The sequence below is a fragment of the Lagenorhynchus albirostris genome, chromosome 11 (assembly GCF_949774975.1).
Source record: "Lagenorhynchus albirostris chromosome 11, mLagAlb1.1, whole genome shotgun sequence".
Classification (NCBI taxonomy): Eukaryota; Metazoa; Chordata; class Mammalia; order Artiodactyla; family Delphinidae; genus Lagenorhynchus; species Lagenorhynchus albirostris.
The window spans coordinates 84,198,512-84,223,892 of record NC_083105.1 but is presented as its reverse complement, the minus strand read 5'-3'; the positions used below and the strand labels follow the sequence as shown (position 1 = coordinate 84,223,892).

Sequence of the window (25,381 nt, the reverse complement as noted above, 5' to 3'; positions counted from 1 at the left end):
TTCCTCTCCCATTTTCATAGAGGAAGCTATATTCTAGCATCTTTTTCAGAAAGCACAATAGGAGATAAGAGTGAACATCAGTATTCATAAGGGGATCTTTGGGTGACCAAAGGACTCTAGCAAGACTAATACCTCAAAAAGAACGTGTCTTAGTAAAATAATTTGGGGTCCAGTTTGGGACATTCCTGGGGAGAACAGAGCTACTTTAATGACCCAGTGAAATCTATTTATTTGGGATATTTTAGCATAAAGAGGAAGAAAGGAAATAAATTATTTCCAGTCCTCATCTTTTAGAGACTCAGACTAAAATATTTATGAAAGAAATGTCTATGGTATCTGGGATATGCTTCAAAACAATGCTAAGGTAGGTTTAGTGGGTGACGGTATAGATGAAAGGAGATGGGCCATAGGTTGTTAATTGTTGAATCTGCAGAATGGGTACACAAAGGGTAATTATTCTATCCTGTCTACTTTTGTATTTATTTGAAATATTTCCCAGTCATGACCTAGAATTTTTAGCCACATAGTGTAGGCTTTGGAATTAAGCAGTTGTGGGTTTAAGCTGACTCTGTTACTTATTAGCTGTATGAACTCGGACAAGTGGCCTAACCCCTTTCAGTTTGTGTGTGTTCCCTTGTGAAACAGAGATATTACTTTGCAGAGTCCTTTTCAGGATTCAAATACACACATACACATATACGTATATTATGCATATACATATACCTATATATCTCTGCAGCAGCTGAATTCTGGCCTAACCAGTCCAGGGAAACAAACCAAGTAGGTCAAATTTAGAGGAGAGACAAATCTCAGTGCTCTGTCTCCCCACTTGCTGATGCATAGGAAGGCCTTTTTGATTCATGGGGTCCCTTCTCAGCATTTCCAAGAGCCTCTATACTGGTGCCTACCGGTATATCCCAATGTCCTTCTGATCTCATCAACTTGTGGGTCCCAGGGAAGGACACTTCACCTCCTGAGAGATCGCTGGAGAAGGTAGTTGGTTTCACATCTCTGCAGTCCTTTCTGTTTGTTGCCCACACTGTCCATAGTCCCTGCCTGCTCCACGGTCGACCTCCTTGGAACGCTGTGTCTGGACCTTTGGTGATCTCCTCTTCCTGGTCGGTTGGGAGATGACTCTCACTTCTTGTTTCAGCACCTTCAGAGCTGGGTACTACTGTGGTGTTGGGTGGACTCCTTGTGATGCAGTTAAAATTATCCTCTACTTTTCAAGGAAAGTAGATAATCCAGCAGGGCTGGCTAGTAGCACAGTCTCCCACTGAATCAGGGATTGCTGCTCCCTTCTATAGCTAGACCCAGCTGTTCATTTGGCCCAACTTTCTCAGTTCTTCCTCACTCTTGGCAATTTCTCTCTGGGGCTTAGTTGTCTCTCCTTATAATCTTTCCTTATTCACTGCTCCCACCATTGAGTCTGAAGAGCAACCAAAGGATTTCTGGGACTTTGCAAAACTGGACTTGTGATTAGGTACCTGTGTTTGTCCCCAAACACTCCAAGAATTAAGAAGCTTCATGAAAATTACATGACGATGAAACTGATTCTCCCCTCTACCTACTCCAACCTCAGATTTGACCCCAACAAGACACTTTATAACATATATAAAGTACCTGGTTCATAGTAAACACTCAGAAAATAGCAACTGTAACTATCACCCAGAATCAGAATTATCAGCAGTGTGAAGCTCAGAGGATACAGGTCAGAGGACAGGAAGATGAATTTCTGTTTTCTCTTTGGCTGTTTAAAAAAATCACATACACTAAATATTAAGTGCTTTGCCATCCCTTTGAGGTCTCCTTCATGTCATTACATGTTTTTGCCTAAGATATACTATCACTAGGAGAAGGTGATTTATGAGGCAAAGGACAGAATCAGTTTTAAAGTATCTCAGATTTTCTGGCCATTGTATGTCCTGTTCTCTCAAGCTGTGCGTGGGTGCAGCTTTAATAAACTTGGAGAATAAATAACATTGCCAGTTGCAAAACTGGGACATGTAGAAGTTGGCTTATAACTGTATTACAAATGAACCTCAAAGTGGTGGGAGTGTCCTGCGGACCTGAAGGTGTGGTGTCCTTTTAGTTAGAAATTGCAAAAAAACCCCAAAAAACTCGTGAAGGAATTTCGTTTTATTTAGGTTATAACAGTTGTAATCTTTTGATGTTTAATTTTACCTTCTTTTCTTTTTAGAATATTGAAACCAACTTCAAGTCAAGGGCATTTTTGTTTTTTTTAAGTTAGAATAAAATAAGTCTATATAGACTCCTTTTGTTCGGTTTTTCTTCTTTTCTCAGAAAATCATATTAGTTTATTTGAGCAACGTCAATTGTCTAAAATGGATCTAAAAGTAAAAATTACATCGGTAACATGAATGTTTATTAGTGGAAGGGTTTCTGATCATAAAAATCTAAGGATGAAATAGCACGTCATCTAGAAGAGTAACCCTGGGAGATTATCTAGGCCTGTTAATTGCCCTTACTAATACCTTAGAAGTTATTTCTTATTGTTCTTCATATTTTCTATCTAAATATTAAAATAATACTGCTGTGTGTGTGTGTGTGTGTGTGTGTGTGTGTGTGTGTGTGTGAGAGAGAGAGAGAGAGAGAGAGAATATGTGTGTATGCATCCTGCATTTGCTGATCTAGCCCGTGGGAGAATGTCTTGCTTTGTTCCATGAGTACCTTAACTACCCCACCCTACGTTAGACTTTTACTCTCAAAAGCAAATGGGCTGGACCACGGATTTTCATGTAAATGTTATGCAGGTTGATATTTGAATGGCTCGAACAGGAAGAACATGCTTCCTGCTCTATGCTGTCGGCATATGTTAGACTCATTGACTTGAGCCAATCTTCTACATGTAGGTAAGTCTCTCTTCTGAAATTTCTTTTTCTTGCTTTTAGTCAGTTTCTTGATTTTCCTTGGTTTTAAAATATATCCAGTAAATTATCTTTTTTATCATCTGCCCAGATCCTACAGTTGTTGTGTGTGTTAGGTTCTCCTGTGGGTTTAAATAGGGGTGCCTTTTGAAACTGGAAGAAAAGAGCACAATTGTAGAAAGTTTTTGCTGAGTTATTTTTCACCCCCCCTTCACAGGTACAGACACCCTGAGGGGCTATATCTTCAACTTTCATTAACTATAACCCTAAATTTGGAAGGAAAAAAATCTCCTTCTTTTATCTGCTGCTTCTTGTAAGGAGGAAAAAAATGTTAGACCAAATGTATGAAAAATTAAGATTGAGATATGTTGTATATTATGTTGTTTTCTGATTAGTGAGATTTATAAAGATTAATGAATTGGGAGTAATATCCAATAATATCCAATATCCTTGCAACAGAACAATGTAGTAACGTACAGCTACAAAATATATGCCATTTCTCGAAAATCACAGAATTGTTACTTATTTAATCAATAAATATTTTACGTTTACCAAAAGGTTTCACATATAAAAAATAGGACAAAAGAAGGGCTTTACACAGACCATATGGCAAATGAGATTTATTTCTAGTATAATGAAAGCAAACTGTATTTTTGCTACATTTATTATTATTTTGACTTTAAATAATAAACTTTTTTTTAAAAAACAAAGTTTACAGAAATAATGTGTTCCCTTTCCCCTAATACTGGAAATCAGTTTAATTGAATAGAAAATAACTGCATTCTCTTTCATACCTCTTAAATTCAAATACAGGTATTCATGACTCTGATTGGTATAAGAAGAAATATTTTTCTGACAAAATTAGCTTTTTAGTTAGTGCAATATAGTTATTATATATAATATGTATTATTAATTGTAGCACGGTAATAAGTGTTTTTTCAAGCCACACATAATAACAGATTTGTATGTTATGGAGAGTAAAATGGGCCTGATTTTTTTTATTATTAAGGAGTCAATCCTTGTTGACTTTTATGGAGGATACTTAATGTGACTGAAGAATGTTTAATTTCTTCATATTTTTATAGCTTCATTTCTTATATATTGGCAGATAGTTAAATAAGCATATACTAATGACTAGTACAATCTATTTAAATATCTTAAGGATAGAGAATGTTTAATTTTTTCATATTTAATGTTTAATTTTTTCATATTTTTATAGCTTCATTTCTTACATATATATTGGCAGATAGTTAAATAAGCATATACTAATGACTAGTACAATCTATTTAAATATCTTAAGGATAGAGAATGTTTAATTTTTTCATATTTAATGTTTAATTTTTTCATATTTTTATAGCTTCATTTCTTACATATATATTGGCAGATAGTTAAATAAGCATATACTAATGACTAGTACAATCTATTTAAATATCTTAAGGATAGAGCCAATATCATTTAACTACCTGTGAAGTATAAGGTATAATTTCTCTTCAAAATTGAATGCAAATATTACCCTACTCTGTTCTGTGCATGTTACTTTCCTCTGTGGAATGCTGCTTATAATTTGCGAAGTATTTGTTTTACGTATTTGTCTTTCTGACTGGCCTGTGAGCTCCTCTGGGACAAGGACTGTGTTTTTGGTCTCTCCAACCTTTCTGTTTTGTGCCAGAAACAGCCTTTCACTGTTTCTGGCCCAAACTGGGCCTTTGATGAAAGTTGTTGACTTAAATTAAAGTGATGTCACAGGAGGCTTCAGTTACATATAATCTGACACAAAGACATTTAAAGCAGGGACAAAAATGAAATAAAAGAGAAGATTGCCCAACATTTATATGTAGGAGGATTAGGTGTAAATTCTTGCCGTGCAAGTTTGTGGAGTTTTCTAAACATTTGAGGGGAACATTTTAAAAGTTTATATTCAAATCATCTACCAGTCTAAGACAATCACTGTGAAGTCTGCCTCTCCAATAGCCTTAGGGTATTTCAGAGACAGTTCTGTTTACAATGAAGACAGTTCTGTTTACAATCAGACTGTATTTAGTCTGATTGTTTAGACTGTTTAGAGGCTGACACCACCATTCTGAATACTCCTGAGAAATTACTTTATTCATTGGTTTTACTTTCCTTACCTGAAATAAGTAAATCTTTTTTTTCTTTTTCCGTAAAACCCACTGCGTAAGGTTGTTGGGAGAATTAAATGAGATGATACATAAAAGGGCTTTTGTAAATTTTAATGTGCTGAACAGATGTAAGCTATTGTTTTTTGTATTGGATAACTATACATTCAGCAAACTCTTGCTAAACCTTTATCTTTCTGTGACTATAGTCAGTATTATCTTGGAGAGAGTCTAAATTCGGTTTATGATATACGGCGTCCCTCCATTGAAACCTGTTGTTGGTTGTGCCAGTTAACCAGAAGCTGTGTGTTTGATTATGGAATATTTAAATGTCTTCAGTTTTGCATTGTCTGTGCATATTTTGGATATGTCCAAGTGATTTCAGTTTTAATTTATTAAATTTTTATACTTTTTCCTAAATAAACCAAATGATAATGAAAATATACTTATTATTGAATAGAAAAACTTTTTATTAAAGAGGAACATGTGTTCCCACTGTATTTTTTGAAAGAGAATAAGTGAACCTAATCTCCTGAAGTTCCCCCCAAATTAGGAACTCTTGATAAACGTTAAGAAGCTCAAATGAGACTTTCACATGCTTGCCCTGGAAGGCTGGGACCACAGTTTTGTCAAGTTCTTTTTGAGCCCCAAGGAAGAGGTGCTGACGTAGATGTAATCCCTCAGATCTTTGAGAATTGGATTAACTTTAAAATGTTTTATGTGTCTAGCTAGAAAATTGAGAACCATTTTTAAATCAACAAGCCAAAATTTTTAAGTTGAGTAATATTTCCATAAATAGAAATGTTGTTTTATGCCCACCTAGAATGTTCTGTTTAAAGAAAACTTGAGTTCATGATATAAACTCTATCTGCCCTTTAAGCTTAGAATTTGTTTTGCCCAAGAATTTAAATTTTCTTTAAATATTGGACTCGTAAGTATACTTAAAATTGGATTTTTTTTTGCAAGTACAGCTTTGAGGAAGTATGTATATCAGTCTGCCCTGTACCATCCCATTCCCATATCCTCTGCAGAAGAGCAAAGCAAATATGGGTTCATTTAAAACTGTATGAAAATGTTTGCTTAACACCACTTCTCTGGAATGGAAAATGTCAAATTGTTAAACTTGTTTCTCTCTCTCTTTTTTTTTATCTTAAGGAGAATGGTGTTGAACGCTTATATTCCGAGAGCCTGCCACAGTCCAGGTTTGCTTGTTTGTCTCTGTGTATGACTTTTGATGCATATTCAGTTAGTTTCTAAGAGAATTCTTTGGACCAGACACTCTAAAATACTTCTACTTTTTTGACAGGGAATATTCCACCCTACCATCTCCTGGACACACTTCATCCACAGAGAGTACTGTAACTTCAAGTGGTGAGTAGATTAGAAAAGATATAAAAATAGAGTGTTAGTATTATAACTATAAGCTTGGATGTTCTGTGACCTGCTAAGGTGTGTGCAAATGAAAAGGACATAAGCAAATAATCCTTCTGCATAGTATTCATGCTGTTAGTTTCCTCCTGTTGATAGATTCTGGATCAGAAATTTTGCATATGGCTTCTGGTGTCATTGATTGTAAACCACTCTGTGAGAAAGAGGAGGATAAAAGATCAACTTCTGCTGTGAAGAAGATCAAAGGTAAGCTGTTGAAGGGTTCAAGACGAGTTTCCATTCTAAAACACTAAGCAAACTTGGAAGCTAGTGGAGTAACCATCCTCAGTGGCTCAGTAATACTATTTTATAAAAGAAGTTTGAAGACAAAGTCTGGAGAAAAGAAGTCCAGAGGTGACCATGGCCTTCCTGTATGACAATGTTAGCAACTTTTTTCCAATTCTGTATTTAAAATAAAAATTACAGTATATTTTAATGGGATTTAAATATTTCCTTATGGCCAAAATTGATTGGACACACCTGAGTCTCAACTGTGATGCAAATGTGAAATCACCTACTTAGGAATTCTCAGAATCCTAATTAGAATCTACTGGGTTAAAAGGATGGACCGATTAGTGATGGTCCACTCAGGAGGCAGATATTAACTAGATAACATGTTAGATCCTTTTCTGCCATGTGAGTCTGAAAATAAAGTGCTTATTCTGAACCGTTCCCAGTGAGACATCACTACGGTTGACACTCATGGGAAACATAGGCTCTCATGCCAACCAAAAACACCGATCAAGGAAAACTCATCTAATGTTTAAATTGGGACAATTAAATTTGAGATACAGGTGCTAAGTTAAAGGAGCTGTAAAATTGTAGAAATGGAATCCATTCCTTCAGTTGACTGAAGAATATCTTTATATTCTACCTAACGCCAAATAAGAAAAATTTTAATTAAAACTGCACCAGGGTGCTAGTTTTTACCTGTCATGTAGACAAAGATAAAAAATTTGACTGCACACTGTTGGTAAGGTTGTTGGGGGGAAAAGAATTCTCATACACTGCTGCAGGGAATGTAAATTATTGTAATTAGTATGGAGAGGAATTTGACAATATCTACCCAAAATTTAAATGTACATATTCCATGATAAAACAATTTGGTTTCTGGGACTTTATCCTGTAGATCTAAGTACATACATACTATATGATGTATATGGAAGTTTATTTACTGCAACATTGTTTGTAACAACAAAATATTGGAAACAAGTTAAGGATCAGTAGAAGACTAATTAACATATTTTCGCATATCCATGTAATGGAATACTAGTATACATCTGTAAAACATATATAAGGAAACTTTTTTCTTGGAAGGATATCAAAGAACTATTTTTTGTGTGGAAAAACGCCAAAGTACAAAACATTATGTATTGCATGTAAAAATTTGTGGAAAAAAAATAGAAAAAAGTTTTTGTGTATATATAAAATATCTCTGCAAGGCTAGACAAAAATTTGTAACATTGTCTATGAGGAGGTAAAGTAGGTTTCTGGCAGGCGTGACGGGAGGGAAAATTTTCACTGGAAAACAATTTTACGCTTTTTCATCTATGGGCCATGTGAATCTACTACCTGTTTTAATTTTTTTTTAAAGAACTAAAATAAAATTTCCATAGGGAGAAAATTTTATATCCCTGAAGAAAGGGGTTACCATTTTGCTCTTATTTCCATGTAAATTAAAAATATCTAATACATCCTTTAACCATTCTGTTTTCTTAAAAAGAAAGAAACGAAATCTGACTATAGCCACTGACCTTTGTGCCTGCACTGAACTGAAGTCAGGACAATGGATCATGTGAAGAGGAAAGTCATCATCAAGTGCATTACAGTACAAATAAACAAAGGGAAATTACAAAAAGGAGTGGCATAAATCAAAAGTGCATCGTTTCTTCTTAGTTTGATTACACTTTATTTAGAAAGATACTGTGTTTTGGAAGGATACACTTCGTTTTCAGCCTTGCATATATAATTGTTAAAAATCTGTTTGTCAATCTATAAAAAAAAAAAAGCTACTAAGTTACTGATTGTTCCTCCTTTCATTCAGTTTCTGCAATTATACTAGTAATGTGTTTGATTTTAAAAAGCAGCAGTAGCTGCTTTTTATTTTAAAAACCCTACTGTTTGAAGGCCATTTATACAGGTATTCATTTCTGTTAAGAAATCTTATGTGGTTAGCTTCCTTGGGAACTTTAGCTGACCTAGTCCTGAATCTGAATGAATGGACACATTTAAAGTTTTTTAGTACAAAATTTGTCTCACATGTTAAGCACTTTGCCACTTACTATTCCGCCCGCATTGCCACCCTCACTATTCCTTCCTCTTTTACTTGTTACTGCTCCCCTTCCCCCCAACACTGTTGATGTGTTTCCTCCTTCTTATAGGTGGAAGTCCAGCTCCTGAAAATATTGCACTCCAAGGCTCTGTGAATGAAGAAAAAATCATGTCAAATCAGGTAAGGAGGGGCTTCCCTGGTGGCGCAGTGGTTGGGAGTCCGCCTGCCAATGCAGGGGACACGGGTTCGTGCCCTGGTCCGGGAAGATCCCACGTGCCGCAGAGCGGCTGGGCCCTTGAGCCATGGCCGCTAAGCCTGCGCGTCTGGAGCCTGTGCTTCATGGTGGGAGAGGCCACAACACTGAGAGGCCCGCGTACCGCAAAAAAAAAAAAAAAAAAAAAAAAAAAAAAAAAAAAAAATCAGGTAAGGAAACATATGCATGTTAACAGTAAAAGTAATGGTATGTTGCAATGATATTTAGAACTGTCCCTTTAAGTTTGCAAAATACTCTTAAAAGCACGATTGCATCTTATCCTTTCAAAATATTATGAGGTTAATAGAATTAGTTATACTAATATTGTATAGATGAAGAAGTTGAGTCCAAACCATCCAGGGTCACTCAGTAGACTCAGGTAGGACCTCCTGACTCCACACTGATTTTTCTTTCATTCATTCATTCACTCATTTATTCATCAAAGATCTGCTGGAAACAAGCTAAATATCTATCTGTAGAGTACTCTTAAATAAATGAAGGCATTAATAAATAAGGCTAAACAAAACAGTGATATCTATCTTAAAGATGTGTTATAATTAATGGAAGAAACATACAATTACTCAGTAATTAGACTAGTCAGCGATATGAAAGAGAAATGGTTGGGGTGAGAGGACAGAAGAGGTGTCATGGAGGAGGTTCCTAGTGAGTGGTATCGAATGTTATACAGGTACATGGCAAACTGCTATAAAACATTATAAGGATGAATATTTAAATATTTATAGAAAAATAATTAAATTCCTTTCCTTAAAGGGAAGGCATATCGCCACTGGTATGAATTTATAATTATTTGAAGGGTAACTTACAGACTATGGGCAATTCTACGTTCCTTTAAGGGTCTCATTTATACATCAGTCCCTCTCTGTATTCTGTGTGCGGAGGTGTGTGTCTGTGTGTGTGTATTATTATTGTTTTCCCCTCAGTGTATAAACATTCTTTTAGTTAGGCCTATTTGATTACAAGAAACAGAGACTCATGCAACTAACTCAGGTTAAGAGAAGGTTGTGGCATGTATACATTGAAGGTAATAAGGTAGATAAAAATTTTATACAATTCTTATCTGAAGGGAGTGGAGTAATTGGATATGTGATTTGGGATAATTCTTTGTAGTGTAAAGTATATATAAAGTGTAGTGTTGGCTAGCCCACATGCCGAAAGTGGTTGCCCCTTATAAAAAATGGACAGAGGAAAATTCAAGTCCTCTAGTCTTTCCTAGCTCATCTCAAAAAAAAAAAAAGAAAGAAAACTTTAAAAAATAATGGATTAGAAAATGTAGTAATGGAGGTGGAAAATTGGTTAGAATGCTATAGTAGTAATTCAGGCAAGAAATGAAGATAGTATGAATTTAGTGATGATGGAAAAAATGAGACTCATTTGAGAGATACTTGGGGTATAGCATTCACAGTACATGGTAACTGATAATCAGGGGTCTGGGAAAAGGTCAACACCCAGGTTTCTGGCCTAACCTACAGAACGAATAGAATAACATGAGAGTAGGAGGGAGTGAGAAGAATTTGTGGGGTAAATTTAATTTAATTTAATTTGAGGTAAGTCAAGTTTCAGGTTGATAGGAGACATCATTAATACCCTGTAAGGAGATTTTATAGATAACTCTATACCCATATTCATAAGCTCACCCGTGGGACTTTCAGAAGCAGACACATATTTGTGAATTACCAGCAAAGAACCAAGCAGGTGGATGAGATTCCCCAAGGAAGGAGGGCAGGCAGAGAGAGAGCACAGAGGATAATGGACTCTTGATGATTCCATTGCCTAATAAGAGAAGGCAATGGTGGAGGAGACCAAGAAGGAGCTTTGTAGTGATGGGGGGACGTCAGGAAAGGGGAACCAAGGGATGAAAAAACTTCAAGAAGGAGGGGATTATAGATCGATTTGGATGCTACAGTGAGGTCACATAAGATAAAGGCTAGGGCTTCCCTGGTGGCGCAGTGGTTGAGAGTGCGCCTGCCGATGCAGGGGACACGGGTTCGTGCCCCGGTCCAGAAGGATCCCACGTGCCGCGGAGCGGCTGAGCCCGTGAGCCATGGCCGCTGAGCCTGTGTGTCCGGAGCCTGTGCTCCGCAACGGGAGAGGCCCGCGTACCGCACAAAAAAAAAAAAAAAAAAAAAAAAATAGATAAAGGCTGAAAATTATCCATTGGATATGGCAGTCGGGAGTTCACTGATAACTGGGGAGGGCAGTTTCCTTGGAGCGTTAGGTGCAGGGGCAGAGTAGTTCACTGATCACAAATGGGAGATGAGGAACTAGAAGATGTCACAGGGTTGAGGGGGGATTAAAAAAACTGGAGTATGTAAATATTGATAAGGATGATCCAGTGTTTTACCTGTATTATTTCATTTGTTACAGTTGTCCAGAACTTACATGACATGGTGTCAAGGGCCCTACCAAGGAAATTTGTCTTGGCCTCATTTTTTATGGAAAATTTCTGAGAATGTTGAATAATAATTATCCTAAAATAATTGTATACCTATAGCTTCTCCTTTAGATTTCCCCAGGCAGTATAGAGCAACTCTCCTATTATGGTGATTCTCGTATGGATACCTTTGTAGGACAGTTGGTCAGTGACCTTAAAATATATTCAGATGGAGTAAAAGCCAAACATAGCACAATCTTAGCTGCTATTTTGCCATAATTTCTCCAACAATCCATCTGGAAAGCTGCGTGTGATAGTCCTAGGTCACCGCGCCCCCTCTTCATCCATTCAGTCCTATCTCTCCCTCAAGCTCCAGCTTGTTCCTTGTCTGCAGAGACTTTCCATGCTTCTTAACCCATGGTGTTGCTCTCTTCCTTTTGCAAAGCACATATTTATCTCTCTCTCATTTACTTGGCAAGTAATCCTAGTTTGCTCTGAAGTAACTTGTATCATGATTGCAGCTTTTCATGTACTTCTGTTTTTTATGCCTCAGCTAGATTAGAAACCCCCTTGGAGTCAGTCCTCTTTCCTTCTGAATGCCTAGCACAGTTCTTTGCATACTATAGAGTGTTTTTTGAACAGGGTAGGCAGGAGAGGACAGGAAGTCGAGAAATGATTAGCTATGAAGGATTTCCACTCTGTGTTTAGCAATAAAATCTCTTTATGATTTTAGGAAGCCAAAGGGGAACCAGAAACAATAAATGAGCACAGAAAAGAATGTGTGGCAGGAGGTAAGGAATGTTCTCTTCCAACCCCCATGTGAACTTTTGTTCCCTGCTGGTATGTTTTATGGATGAAATCTTTCTGAGTAAAGATATGGCATCTACAACTCTGCATGTCTAGATAAAATCAGCCAAATAGAACTGATTTTGATTCAATTTGTAGCGTTTTCAAAAGGCCGTATTTATGTTGCATTGCCTGTTAAGCCCAGAGGTCTTGTAATAACTAGTGCCCTATTGTGAACTAAGAACCATGCCAATGTTGGTAGCAAATTCTAAGCTCTACTCTGAGATTTTTTTATTGTTCTGTCTAAAAGCAAATAAGCCAGTATTTGAAGAATGAGTGCTAATATGCTTCTCTCCCCATCTCCCTTCTGTTAGGATGGAATAGTGAATAGAGTTCTGCCTTTGGAGTCACTCACTGTATGCTTGGTCACTCTCTTACTTGCTGTGACTTTGGCAAGCTATTTAAACTTGAGTCTTAATTTCTTCATCTGCAAAGTGGAAATGATGAGTAAAAAAAAAAAGAAAGTACCCTTTATGAAATTAGACTGTACTAAGTACTAGCTAAATTCTCTATATGCATAGTTTTATTTAGTTCTCCCCAATACCTGTGTGAGCTAGGTAAGCTGCAATTCAGTTTCCTAGCCTATAAACTGTAGATAAGAACGGTACCCACCAGAGAAGTCTGGCTGTTGAGGATTGAAGAAATTATGTATAAAGCACTTAGAAAAGTGCCTGATAAAAGATGTCATAAAAGTTGCTGGTTTTAAATCCTTGGTCCGCAGGAAAACCAGGGTACCAGATGAAGCTATGCATTTAACCATGGAATCAAATCAAATAAACATTCAAATGCAGAAAGAACAAATTGGGCTGTTCCTTGACTCTGAGACATCTTCAGGTTTTCAAAGACTATTCACGCGCTGAAGTGTGAGCCCATAATTTCAACATGATCGTGATCCCCAAAGCGTAACATAACGTTATCTTATATTTAAGCAAATGCATTATTAGCTGGCAGTCTTCTCGGACATATTTCAATGAACGCCTTTGTTTAGTGGAGGGAGGCCCTAACAACATTGGATTGAATGTGCCTGTAGCTGTCAAGCCTGTTTAACCAAATACTATCTTATTGTCTTTTTTTTTTTTATCTTATTGTCTTTTAATAGGCACTGCTGTTTCCTCTCTTCCTGTGAAGTCAGTTAACTTTAGACAAAGTGACAAGTAAGCTCCTCCTCATATAGCACGCTCACATTTTTTGCTTTTCTGTTGAACTATGTTTGAGTAAGTTCTTTCTCTTATCTTACAGCACTTCTGCTAATGAGAAGGAGGTGGAGGTAAGTTTCAAGCAAATGTTTTTTCCTTTAGTAAAAAAAATACGTGTTTCAGACTCACTCGCCTGCAGTCCCTGCGAGCTTTTGCACAAGCTATCGTACGTTTGGTGTCTGTCTGGCTTGGCCATGACAAAGTGCAGGGAAAGCCTATGCGTGCCATTATGTCACTGGGAGGAGAAAGAAATGCCTCAGTGTAATTTGGTATTAAACTGGAAATTTGACTACATCCAATGTTCTGTCCTCACCCTCACATTATTTTGACAACAGGCCGAATTTCTCAGGTTATCTTTGGGATTTAAATGCGACTGGTTCACCTTGGAGAAAAGAGTGAAGCTTGAAGAAAGATCCCGTGACTTGGCAGAAGAAAATTTGAAGAAAGAAATTGCTAACTGTTTAAAACTGTTAGAGGTGAGACTCATAACATTTGGGGGCTACACGTTCGGTTGTATTATTAATAAGGTTTCCAAAATTACGTAAGAGTTTACTTGTATGACTAAAACCAACAGTAGGTACCAAGCCCTGCCTGACTCAAATGTGAATTAATAAGAGGTAAGAAATCAGGGTCAGGCTAAGATAAAAGGCTCACCAATAGAATGGTATAAGTAACAAAACAAATAAATGTCGTTTAAAGTAGTTATGTGAATCTTCTGCCATCTCTCTGTATCTTCAAATAGATTTCAGGCAGAAGAGTAATTATGCAGAAAACTGAGCAACAGGAGATAATATCAATGTTAAGCTCCAAAGAAGAGAATCAAAAGACGATTTCCATTTAATTAACTGAAAAAAGAGAACGGTGGCATTTCAGTCTTGTCAGATAATGGGCAAACCTTCTGTAAGGTACACAGAAGTGTAACAACTATTATTCTTCTATTTTGTGCAGTCACCATAAATATACGGATGGGTTGGAAAATTAAGGGGGCTAATTTTGGAAAAAGAAAATAAAAATATAGAAACCATATTCTGCTTTTTACTGTGGTTAAAAAAGCACATAATGTAAAATTTACCATATTAACCATTTTAAGTGTACATCAGTAGTGTTGAGTATATTCACATTGTTGTGAGATAGATCTTCAGAACTTTTTCATCTTGCTTACTGAAACTCTATAGCCATTAAACTATTCCCCTTTTGCCCTTCTGTCAGCCCCTGGTAATCACCATTCTGCTTTCTGTTTCTATGAATTTGACTACTTTAGATAGCTCATGTAAGTGGAATCATATAGTATTTGTCTTTTTGTAACTGGCTTATTTCACTTAGCAGAATGTCTTCAAATTCATCCATGTTGTAGCATGTGGCAGGCTTTCCTTCCTTTAAGGCTGAATGAAATATTCCATTGTACGTATATACCACATTTTGTTTCTCCATTCATTTATTGATGGACATTTGAGTTACTTCCACCTCTTGGCTATTGTGAACATTGAATATTGTTGCTATGAACATGGGTGTGCAAATATCTCTTCAAGACCCTGCTTTCAGTTCTTTTAGAAATATGGCCAGATGTTGGATTGCCGGATCATATAGAGTTCTATTTTAAGTTTCTGAGGAACCACCGTACTGTTTTGCACAGTGGTGTTACCATTTTAAAATCCTACTAACAGTGCACCAAGGTTCCAATTTCTCTACATCCTGGCCAACATGTTATTTTCTGTTTTCTTTTTTTTTTTAATTAATTAATTAATTTTTGGCTGCATTCGGTATTCGTTGCTGCATGCGGGCTTTCTCTAGTTGCAGTGAGCGGGGACTACTCTTTGTTGCGGTGCACCAGCTTCTCATTGTGGTGGCTTTTCTTTGTTGCGGAGCATGGGCTCTAGGCATGCAGGCTTCAGTAGTTGCAGCACGTGGGCTCAGTAGTTTTGGCTCGTGGGCTGTAGAGCACAGGCTCAGTCGTTGTGGCACACGGACTTAGTTGCTCCGTGGCATGTGGGATCTTCCCAGACCAGGGCTCGAACCCGTGTCCCCTGCATTGGCAGGCAGATTCTTAACCACTGCGCCACCAGGGAAGTCCCTATTTTCTGTTTTCTGATAGTAGCCATTTAATAGGTGCAATGTGGTATCTCACTGTGGTTTTGATTTGCATTTCTCTGATGATTAGTATTGTTGAGCATCTTTTCATATGCTTATTGGCCGTTTGTATATCATCTTTGGAAAATAGTCTAAGTCCTTTGCCAATTTTAAAATAGGATATATGATTTGCAAATATTTTCTCCCATTCCATAATTTGCCTTTTCATTCTGTTGATTATGTCCTTTGATGCACAAAAGTCTGTAAGTTTGATGCAGTGCTGTTTTTCTATTTTTGCTTTTGTAACCTATGCTTTTGGTGTCATATTCAAGAAATCATTGCCAAATACAATGTCATGAAGATTTTCCCCTGTGTTTTCTTCTAGAGTTATATAGTTTGGGGTCCTACATTTAGGTCTTTAATCCATTTTGAGTTGATTTTTGTATATGGTGTAAAATAAGAGCCCAACTTTACTCTTTTGCAGTTTTCCAACATCATTTGTTAAAGAGACTATCCTTTCCCCATTTTGTAGTCTTGGCACCCTTGTCAAAGATCATTTGACCATATATGTATAGGTTTATTTCTGGGCATGCTGTTCAGTTCTACTGGTCCGTCTTTATGCCAGAACCATACTGTTTTGGTTACTGTATCTTTGTAATGTGTTTTGAAGCCAAGACATGGGATACCTTTAGCTTTGTACTTCTTTTTCAAAATTGTTTGGCTCTTTGGGGTTCTTTGAGATTCTATATGAATTTTTCAATTTCTGAAAAAAATGCCTTTGGGATTTTGATAGAGATTACATTGACTCTGTAGATTGATTTGAATAGTATGGACATCTTAACAAAATTAAGTCTTCCAGTCCATGAACACAGGATGCCTTCCCCTTTGTGTCTTCTTTCATTTTTTTCAGCAATGTTTTGTAGTTTTCAGTGTACAAGTCTTTCATCTCCTTGGTTAGGTTTATTCTCAACTATTTTATTTTTTTGGATGCTATTGTAAGTGGAATTATTTTCTTAATTTCCTTCTTAGATGGTTCATTGGTAGTGCATAGAAATGCAATTGATTTTTGTGTGTTGATTTTGTATCCTACAACTTTGCTGAATTTGTTTATTAGTTCTAACAGTCTTTTTGTGGAATCTTTAGGGGTCTCTTTATGTAAGATCATGTCATTTGTGAAAAAAGATAATTTTACTTCATTCTTTCCAATATGGATTTTTTGAATATATTTTTTTACTTGCCTAACTGCTCTGGATAGGACTTGCAGTACTAAGTTGCATAGAAGTGGTGAGAGTAGGCATCCTTGCCTTGTTTCTGACCTTAGAGGAAAAGCTTTCAGTCTTTCACCATTGAGTATGATTTTAGCTGTGGGTGTTCATATATGGCCTTTATTATGTTGAGGTAGTTTCCTTGTATTTCTGTTTTTTTGGATATTTTTATCATGAAAGGTGTTGAATCTTGTCAAATGCTTTTCTTATCAGTTTAGATGATCATGGGATATTTATCCTTCATTCTGTTAATGTGGTGTATTGCACTGATTGATTTTCATATGTTGAACCATCCTTGCATTCCAGGAATAAATCTCACTTGGTCATGGTGTATAATCCTTTTAATGTGCTATTGAATTCAATTTGCTAGTATTTTGTTGAGGATTTTTACATCACTATTCATAATGAACATTGGTCTATAGCTTTCCTGAAATGTTGTTGTCTGGCTTTGGTATCAGGGTAATTCTGGCCTCAGAGAATGAACTTGGAAGTGTTCCCTCCTCTTCAATTTTTTGCAAGAGTTTCAGGAGGATTGGTATTAACTCTTCTTTAGCTGTTTGATAGAATTCTCTAGTGAAGCCATCTGGAACTGGACTTTTCCTCTTTGGGAGATTTTTCTTTTTATAACTGCTTCAATCTCCTTACTAATTATTGGTCTACTCAAATTTTCTATTTCTTCATGATTAAGTTTTGGTAAGCCATATTCTGTTTGACTAACAACTAATATATGCTGTTCTCTTTCTAACTAATGGTGGTTATTTAAACTGCAGTAAGAAACTGTATGTCTGACAATGGTCATTCCAGTTGGTTAGCAACTTTCCAGTTGCAACTCATACATATCTGCCTGTTTCAAAAGTGGCTGCTATTTCATTGAGCATCTACTGTGTGACAAACAATTGGCATCTATTACCTCTCATGTCACAATATTCCTGGAAAGAAGATGCAGTTGTCTCCATCTGACAGATGAAGAAAAAGCAAATCAGAAAGCTTGATATTATAACATTTGTAGAATTAAGATGCAATTTACAGTCAATGATGCCTTATGGTTTTATTGGCAGCACTTTTTCTTTCTGATGCTATATAAAATTTATGGTATTTTAGACATGCGCAAGTATTAGAAATTTGCTCATGATCACACAGCGAATGAGCAATGGCTTGTTGGCTTCCAAATATGCTGTTCTCTTAATTCTTTCTCCACTCCAGTGAAACAGATGGCCTTCCATCAGGAAAGCCATCATCTTGGTTCAAGGGCAGAGGTTTGAGATAAATATTCATAAGGCAATGAAGGCGTAACGGCCTAACCAGCCCAATCTCACCTTGTCATCAATGGAAGAGCAAATATAGTAATCAGAGTCATATCTAATTCGAGTATATTTTTATTACTTTTCTTAAAAGTTCAAACTATGCTCTTCATATAGTGCATTCAATTCATTTATAGGCATAATTTCTTTACCATTGCCAATTAATTACATCCCATCCTATTAATTGTAGAAGAAAGATATAAACACACATGAAGGAGTAGCAAATTTGGGAAGTAAAGAAGGAAGGGATCAAAAATAGTATAAAAGGCTTTGTGAATACCTGCATAGGTCTACCTCATAACCAACAAAGGTATTAATATTTCAGTATCATTCATTATTGGTCTTTGCTGCTGCTTTTCACCTTCCACAAAGATAATAGATTCATCTGCATTTACAATATAGTCAGTGTTAGAATCACTTGCTGAATACTTGGGTTGGATACTTTTTAATACTTTACTTTCTGTGCAGTCTTTAACACCTCTTTGTGAAGATGACAGCCAAGCCCAGGAAATCATTAAGAAGCTGGAGAAAAGTGTAACATTCCTCAGTCAGTGCACAGCTCGAGTGGCCAGTAGGGCTGAGATGTTGGGAGCCATTAATCAGGTAATTTGTCTCCCTTTCTCCGGTTACAATGAAATTACTAAAAGTGGATTACATTTCTAGGAAAAAACTATATTTGATCATTTCAGAATGCTCTTGATATTTTCCTGTTTTAAAAAATGCTACAATAAATATCCTTGTTTATGCATCTTTGCACACTTATTCATAGAGAAGTAGATTTTCAAAATTTTCTTTGTGGGAAAATCTGGGGAGACTTTAAATTTTTGAATCTCTACGTAAACAAACTTGTTAAAATATATTTTCCTAAGAAGGAGACATTTCACTGTGATGATAGTTTTAGTCTGAACATTTGTTATACACTTCTAATATTCTAGTTTCTTTTTAACCCCTCGCCAGGTAGTAATATTCTTTGTTTTATTTTTATTAAAGTTACATATGTGCATAGCTTTTTAAAAAAAAGTCAAGTAGGGCTTCCCTGGTGGCGCAGTGGTTGAGAGCCCGCCTGCCGATGCAGGGGACGCGGGTTTGTGCCCCGGTCCGGGAGGATCCCACATGCCGCGAAGCGGCTGGGCCTGTGAGCTATGGCCGCTGAGCCTGCGCGTCCGGAGCCTGTGCTCTGCAACGGGAGAGGCCACAACAGAGAGAGGCCCGCGTACCGCAAAAAAAAAAAAAAAAAAAAAAAAAGTCAAGTAGTTCTCAAAGCCTTCTTGTCCCATTTCCCATGTTCCAGAGCAACAACTTTCAACTCTTTTGGTTTGTTTTTTATTAATATTCATATCTCCAAATAATATGCTTATACTGTCACCAAGTGATTCAGTTTTAGATATTTATTGGTTTCCTACTACAAAGATGAAAATTTATTTATCAATCATTCCCCCTCACACCTTTTCACTCTCTTTCACCTTATTGTTGATCTCTCTTCTTTCCTAACCAAGCTTAAATTCCATGGTCAAACACAACATTAGCTCCCTTGCATGAACCCTCAACACTTTTCCTTCTCCTGTTTTCTTTTAATCATTAGGAAAATCTACAACTTGTTTTAAATCCATTTCTCCACCTGATTATACCTGCATAGCTGGAAAACCTCACACCTCTGTGCTGACTGAGTTCTTTTGAAATTCATCACAAACCTCAAGCGGTCCTTGGGGCTTCCCATCTTTCACACTTTCTCCTTTCTCCTCTCTCCTCAAATCACCATCATGTCCTCCCCTCTCTCTCTGTCAAATAATGACTTTGCTTCTTAACTCAGTAAGAAAGTTGAGGCAATCAGAAGGGACCTGCCAAAAGCTCTGAACCTACAAGCACCTAAACCCTTGACATTGCCTTCCTTCCTGGTACGAAAGATGAGTTGTCTCTCATCCTATCCATGGCTAACCATCCCACGTGTGTATAAGATCTCATCCCTTCTAAATTACTCAGAATCTTGGGCCCCAATTCTCCCTGCATTCTTCCATCTCCAGTTTTTCCCCACGCTACTGAATCATTCCCATCAACACACAAATACGTTGTTTTTAAGACAGGAAAAATAACACTAAACAAACACAAACAAAACAATCTTTCACTCTTTCTCCACCACCCTGTTTCTCTGTTCCCATTTTTAGCAAATCTCCTCAACAGAATTGTGCTGTTTCCAATTTCTCTCCTCCCAGTCTCTCTGAAACATATTCTAGTCAGCCTTAACCTACTAATTTTCCTTAACCTGTCTGCTACATTCAACACGGCTGAGCTCTTCCTCCTCCTGGAAACACTCTCCTCCTTGGTTTCCAGGTACCACAGTCCCCTGGTCCTTCTCTCTACATCATGGAGCAATCCCTTCCAGACTCCTTTATGGGTCCCACCCTTTCTCCCAGCCCTCTTAATCTTGATGGGCCCCAGGGCTTCACCTGTGCACGTCTGATTTCCATCGTCACTCAATCCCCATACTATCCTATATAGTCAACTAATGACTCCCTAATTCACACACTTATCCCAAACCTCTGCCATGAGTTTCAGACTAGAACCTGCTACTGTTGATGGAGCTTGGAAGTTTGATAAACAATTTAAGCTTAACACATCCAAAAATAAACTTCTGACAGTCCCTCCAAAAACTGTTCCACACATAGTCTCCTTACCTCAGTAAAGGGCAACTCTGTCCTTCCAGTTGCTGGGGCTGGAAAACCTTGGGGGTAATTCTCAACACATTTCTCTCACACTCCACATCTAATCCTATGGTCAATCCTATTTACTTTACCATCAGAACATGTCTGGAATTCAACCACTCATTTCCCTCTCCACAGCTACCACCTTAATCTAAGCCACCATTCTATTTTTTTTCCCAGATTACTACAATATCTTCCTACATGGTCTTCTTGTCTCCATCTAAATCCAATCCCCACCCCACCCCCATAGTCGCTTCTCAATAAAACAGCCAGAATAATCCTTTTAAAACTTAAGCCAGGTCATGCTACTCTTCTTTTTTTCATGTTACTTATTGGTTCACAGCCCTCAAGTGGCTCCTCATTTTTTTCAGAATAAAAGCCAAAGTCCTTATGATGGCTTAGAAAGATCTACATGATTCCCCTGCCTTCTTACCCCTTGGGCTTTATTTTCTGTGACTGTCTTCCTGGGTTATTGCACGCCAGCCACACGGGACTCGTTTCTGTCCATCATGCTGCCAACTCAGGCCCCCAGTCCTAGCTGTTCCCTATGCCTAGAATATTTTTCCTCTAGGTGTCCACATGTCTTAGCCCTCACCTTCTCCAAGTCTTGTTCAACTGTCACCTTCATAGAATAGCCCAGCTGACCACCTGAGCTCCCTTGTAAAATTTCAACCCCTTCCGCCCCAGAGCTTCTCATCCTCCCTTTCCCTGTCTTTTTTCATAATGCTGATCACATTTTAGCATACTATTATGTTTTACTGACGTCTTATTTGTTGTCTACCTCCTCCCACTAGAATATAAGCTCCATGAAGGCAGGAATATATGTCTGTATGGCTCACTGCTTGTCTCCTCAATGCCTAAAATGTGCATAGCAAGTACTCAAAAAGTTTTTGTTAAATGAGGGAGTATACGACACCAAAAGCAATGGCAAAAGAATAGATAAATTGGACTTCCTCAAAATTAAAAACTTTTGTGTATCAAAGGACATTATCAAGAAAGTGAAAAGATAATCTACAGAATGGAAGAAAATATTTGAAGATCATATATCTGATAAGGGCCTAGTATCCAGAATATATAAAGAACGCTTGCAGCTTGACAGAAAGAGAAACAACCCAATTAAAAAAATGCAAATACGACTTGAATAGGCATTTCCCTAAAGAAGATATACAAATGGCCAATAAGCACATGAAAAGATGCTTAATTATTAGGGAAATGAAAATCAAAACCATAATGATATACCTCTTCACACCCACTAGGATAGCTATAATAATAGAAAAAGAAAGGCAGGAAGAAGGAAAATAACTAGTGTTGACAAGGATGTGGGGAAATGACAATATTATTATCATATTATTAATATATTATTTAACTATTAAAAGGAATGAAGTGTTAATACATGCTACAGTGTAGATGAATCTGGAAGAATTTATGCAAACTATAGGTGCTAGACACAAAGGTCACATATTGTATAATTCTATTTATATATAGTATCTAGAATGGGTAAATCTTTAGAGAAAGGTAGAAGATTGGTATTGGCTAGGTTTTGGTGGGGAGGGGTGAGTGGGGAGTAATTGCTTAGTGGGTGTGGGGGTTTACTTTGGGGTGATAAAAATGTTTTGGAACTAGATAGAAGTGGTGGTTGCACAACATTGTGAATGTACTAAATGTCACTGAATTGTTCACTTTAAAATAGTAAATTTTATATTGTGAATTACACATCAATATAAAAAAAAGAAAAAATACAATGAATGTATTTTTCCAGGTTCCAATTCAAACAAAACTGTAAATAGATGTTTTTGAGGCAATTGGGGAAATTTGAATATGGATTAGATAATAAGATGTTTCTGTTAATGTTGTTAGACGTGATCATGGCATTGTGGTTATTTAAGACAATACACTCCTATATATATATATTTTTTAGATACTTACTGAAATGTTTATGAGTAAAACCACATGATGTCCATCACCTGTACTTAAAAAGAAACAGCATTCAAAACTTGAGATGAAACTCATATAGCAAAATGTTAGTGGTTCTTGAAACTGGTTAATAGATATGTGTGGGCTTATTGTCTACTTTTTGTGTCTGTTGAAATTATCGTAATGAAAAGTTTTAATTAAAAAAGTGGATGAATAATATTAGATCTATATTATCTGTAAACATTATTACGCCCGTGTAAATTCTATTCATAGCAGAGACAGTAGTCTGTTATGATGTCTTTTCCTCCTTTGCACAATGTTCATGTTCTTCGTGGAGTTAATCATTTTCCTTTGCCATGATTGTTATGCTTAGTTTTCTATTTACTTATCTCTAATTTATTCTCAGCCTCTCCCAGGGAGTCTAGATCTCACAATACATTCAAACTCATCAGGTATTCTGTCCATTTCTTCATTGAGATGTTGCTTCCAGAGATTTTTGACCTGTCAGTCTCAACTGACTGTTCTTCAGGCTCAACACAAAAGTCTTAGGAATTCTTAAATGAAGATTTCTTTCACTTCTGTCTTGAGTTGAATCCCATTTCCTGAATCCCATACCTCCTTCTTTGCTGGCTTACTTTTTTATTTTGGTGGAACATCTCACGCGTTTTTCTGAGGGAAAGAATGCTTGGGAGGTAAACTTATTAAAATGTTATATAACTGAAACTGGCTTTATTCTTTATGTCTTTACGGTAGCTGGGTGAAGGATTCTAGATTAGAAATCATTTCCTTCATAATTTTTCATCTTCTTCTTAGCTTCTGGAGTTGCTATCAAACTTTGATGCCATTCTGACCCCTGAACTTTTGTTTATAACCCCTTTTTACTTTCCAGAAGCTTTTAGGATATCCTCTTACCCCTACTGTCCTTCCTTGGCATGGGTTTATTTTCAACCACTGTTTTAGGTCCTAAGCTGGGAAGTTATTTCTTGAGTTCAGAGATTTTCTTGAACTGTTTCCTTTTCTACATTTGATGGAATTTTTCTACATTTTCTATACTTCTTGAATTCCTTTCTCCTGAACTGGTCCTTTCTTCTCTGTTTTCTACATTTTTGTCATTTTGCTCTAGTTTCAGAGAAATTTCCTTAACCTTATCTTGAAACTCTTAAGTTACATATTTTTTAATCATTTTTAATTTCCAGACTTTTAAAATTCTCAGAATGTTGCTTTTTAATATCTTGTTCTTATTTCATAGATGCAATACTTATTCTTACTTTTCTGAAGATATTGATAGTTTCATTGAAATTTTAGTTTTTTTCTTTTTGTTTTGATTTCCTTTTCTCAGGCTAGAGGCTTTCCTCTGACTAGTGATGACCCACTATACAGCTGACTGGGAGCTCTGTATATGTTGGGTGGGGACGTTTCTTGTTGGCTCTGAGCTTCACACAAGCTAGGTTGTGTCACTGGGATACTCTTAACATTGGTAGTTTTAAGACTGTCATCTTGCAATGTTAGATTCCTCAGAGAAAAGTCTTCCAACTGCCAGTCTTGAGAGTATAAGCTTGGCTACAAGTGTTTGATAGTTGGAAGAATAAGGCTCCATATCTCTAGATTCAATATATATATAGACTTTTGCTTAAATCTATTCTTTTCTGTATGATCCACTCACCATCAACTATTTGTTACTGCTCAATCCACAGACACTCTGGTTAACTCTCTCTAGACAGCCAGCTTTTGTAGTCTTTCACCAAATTGGTAGAGGGGCTCAGCTGACCTGAGTAAGGGAGGGGATCTGTGGATCTAGTCACTTTTTACAGATTTTCAACCATTTCTTCTGTTCTATCTCCAAGCTTAATTCCAAAGGCACCACTAATTCCTGAGCATTTGCAGCTTTCTGTGGTATAACCCACGTGGCTTCTAGGCTTTTCTTACTGCTTTTTTTAGGGTTCAGCTTTTCAGGTCTTAGTCATTTACCACCGGCCCTTCTACTTGGCAGGTGTTCAAAAATTTGTTATATCCTCTTCCGTTCTATTTACCCTTGTCTATTCGTGGCTAAAAAAAATCCCTTGTCATTTTTGTAGGATTTAAGGATGGAGTGAAGATAAGTGCTTGTGTCTCATTCACTGTCTTTTAACTGGGTATCAAGAATAGTATTTTCAATGTAAATTTGCTCTTTTTTTTTTTTTTTTTTTTCGGTACGCGGTCCTCTCACTGTCATGGCCTCTCCCGTTGCGGAGCACAGGTTCCGGACGCGCAGGCTCAGCGGCCATGGCTCACGGGCCCAGCCGCTCCGCGGCATGTGGGATCTTCCCGGACCGGGGCACGAACCCGTGTCCCCTGCATCGGCAGGCGGACTCTCAACCGCTGCGCCAGCGGGGAAGCCCTAAATTTGTTCTTTTTTTTTTTCCTGCTAGGAAAGCCGGGTTAGTAAAGCCGTCGAAGTGATGATTCAGCATGTAGAAAATCTGAAGAGAATGTATGCCAAAGAACATGCTGAATTAGAAGAACTAAAACAGGTTCTTTTGCAAAATGAAAGGACTTTTAACCCTCTTGAAGATGAAGGTAATAAAAGTTTAAGATAATTGTATCAGTTATGTCGTTCTAACTTTCTTCTTTTTCATTCTCTCTCTTACTAATTCTTATTATATAATGTCTTTAGTATAAGACCCTTATGTTAAGATTATATTAGAAGGATATGATATATAGAATATAAGAAATAACTCATTCCTGTTATTTATATAGCCCAGAG

General features: G+C 37.0%; 1 protein-coding gene across 1 annotated transcript in view; it reads left to right on the top strand.

The window, feature by feature from the left end:
* IRAG2 (inositol 1,4,5-triphosphate receptor associated 2) overlaps positions 1 to 25,381 on the top strand; it is a 91,304-nt gene that overhangs the window by 59,258 nt on the left and 6,665 nt on the right. The window contains exons 24-33 of the mRNA XM_060166719.1: positions 6,161 to 6,207; positions 6,312 to 6,376; positions 6,533 to 6,640; positions 8,815 to 8,885; positions 12,084 to 12,141; positions 13,296 to 13,350; positions 13,436 to 13,463; positions 13,728 to 13,868; positions 18,494 to 18,628; positions 25,047 to 25,194. Coding sequence (XP_060022702.1) covers positions 6,161 to 6,207; positions 6,312 to 6,376; positions 6,533 to 6,640; positions 8,815 to 8,885; positions 12,084 to 12,141; positions 13,296 to 13,350; positions 13,436 to 13,463; positions 13,728 to 13,868; positions 18,494 to 18,628; positions 25,047 to 25,194 — 856 coding nt within the window. The remainder of the gene's footprint in view (positions 1 to 6,160; positions 6,208 to 6,311; positions 6,377 to 6,532; positions 6,641 to 8,814; positions 8,886 to 12,083; positions 12,142 to 13,295; positions 13,351 to 13,435; positions 13,464 to 13,727; positions 13,869 to 18,493; positions 18,629 to 25,046; positions 25,195 to 25,381) is intronic.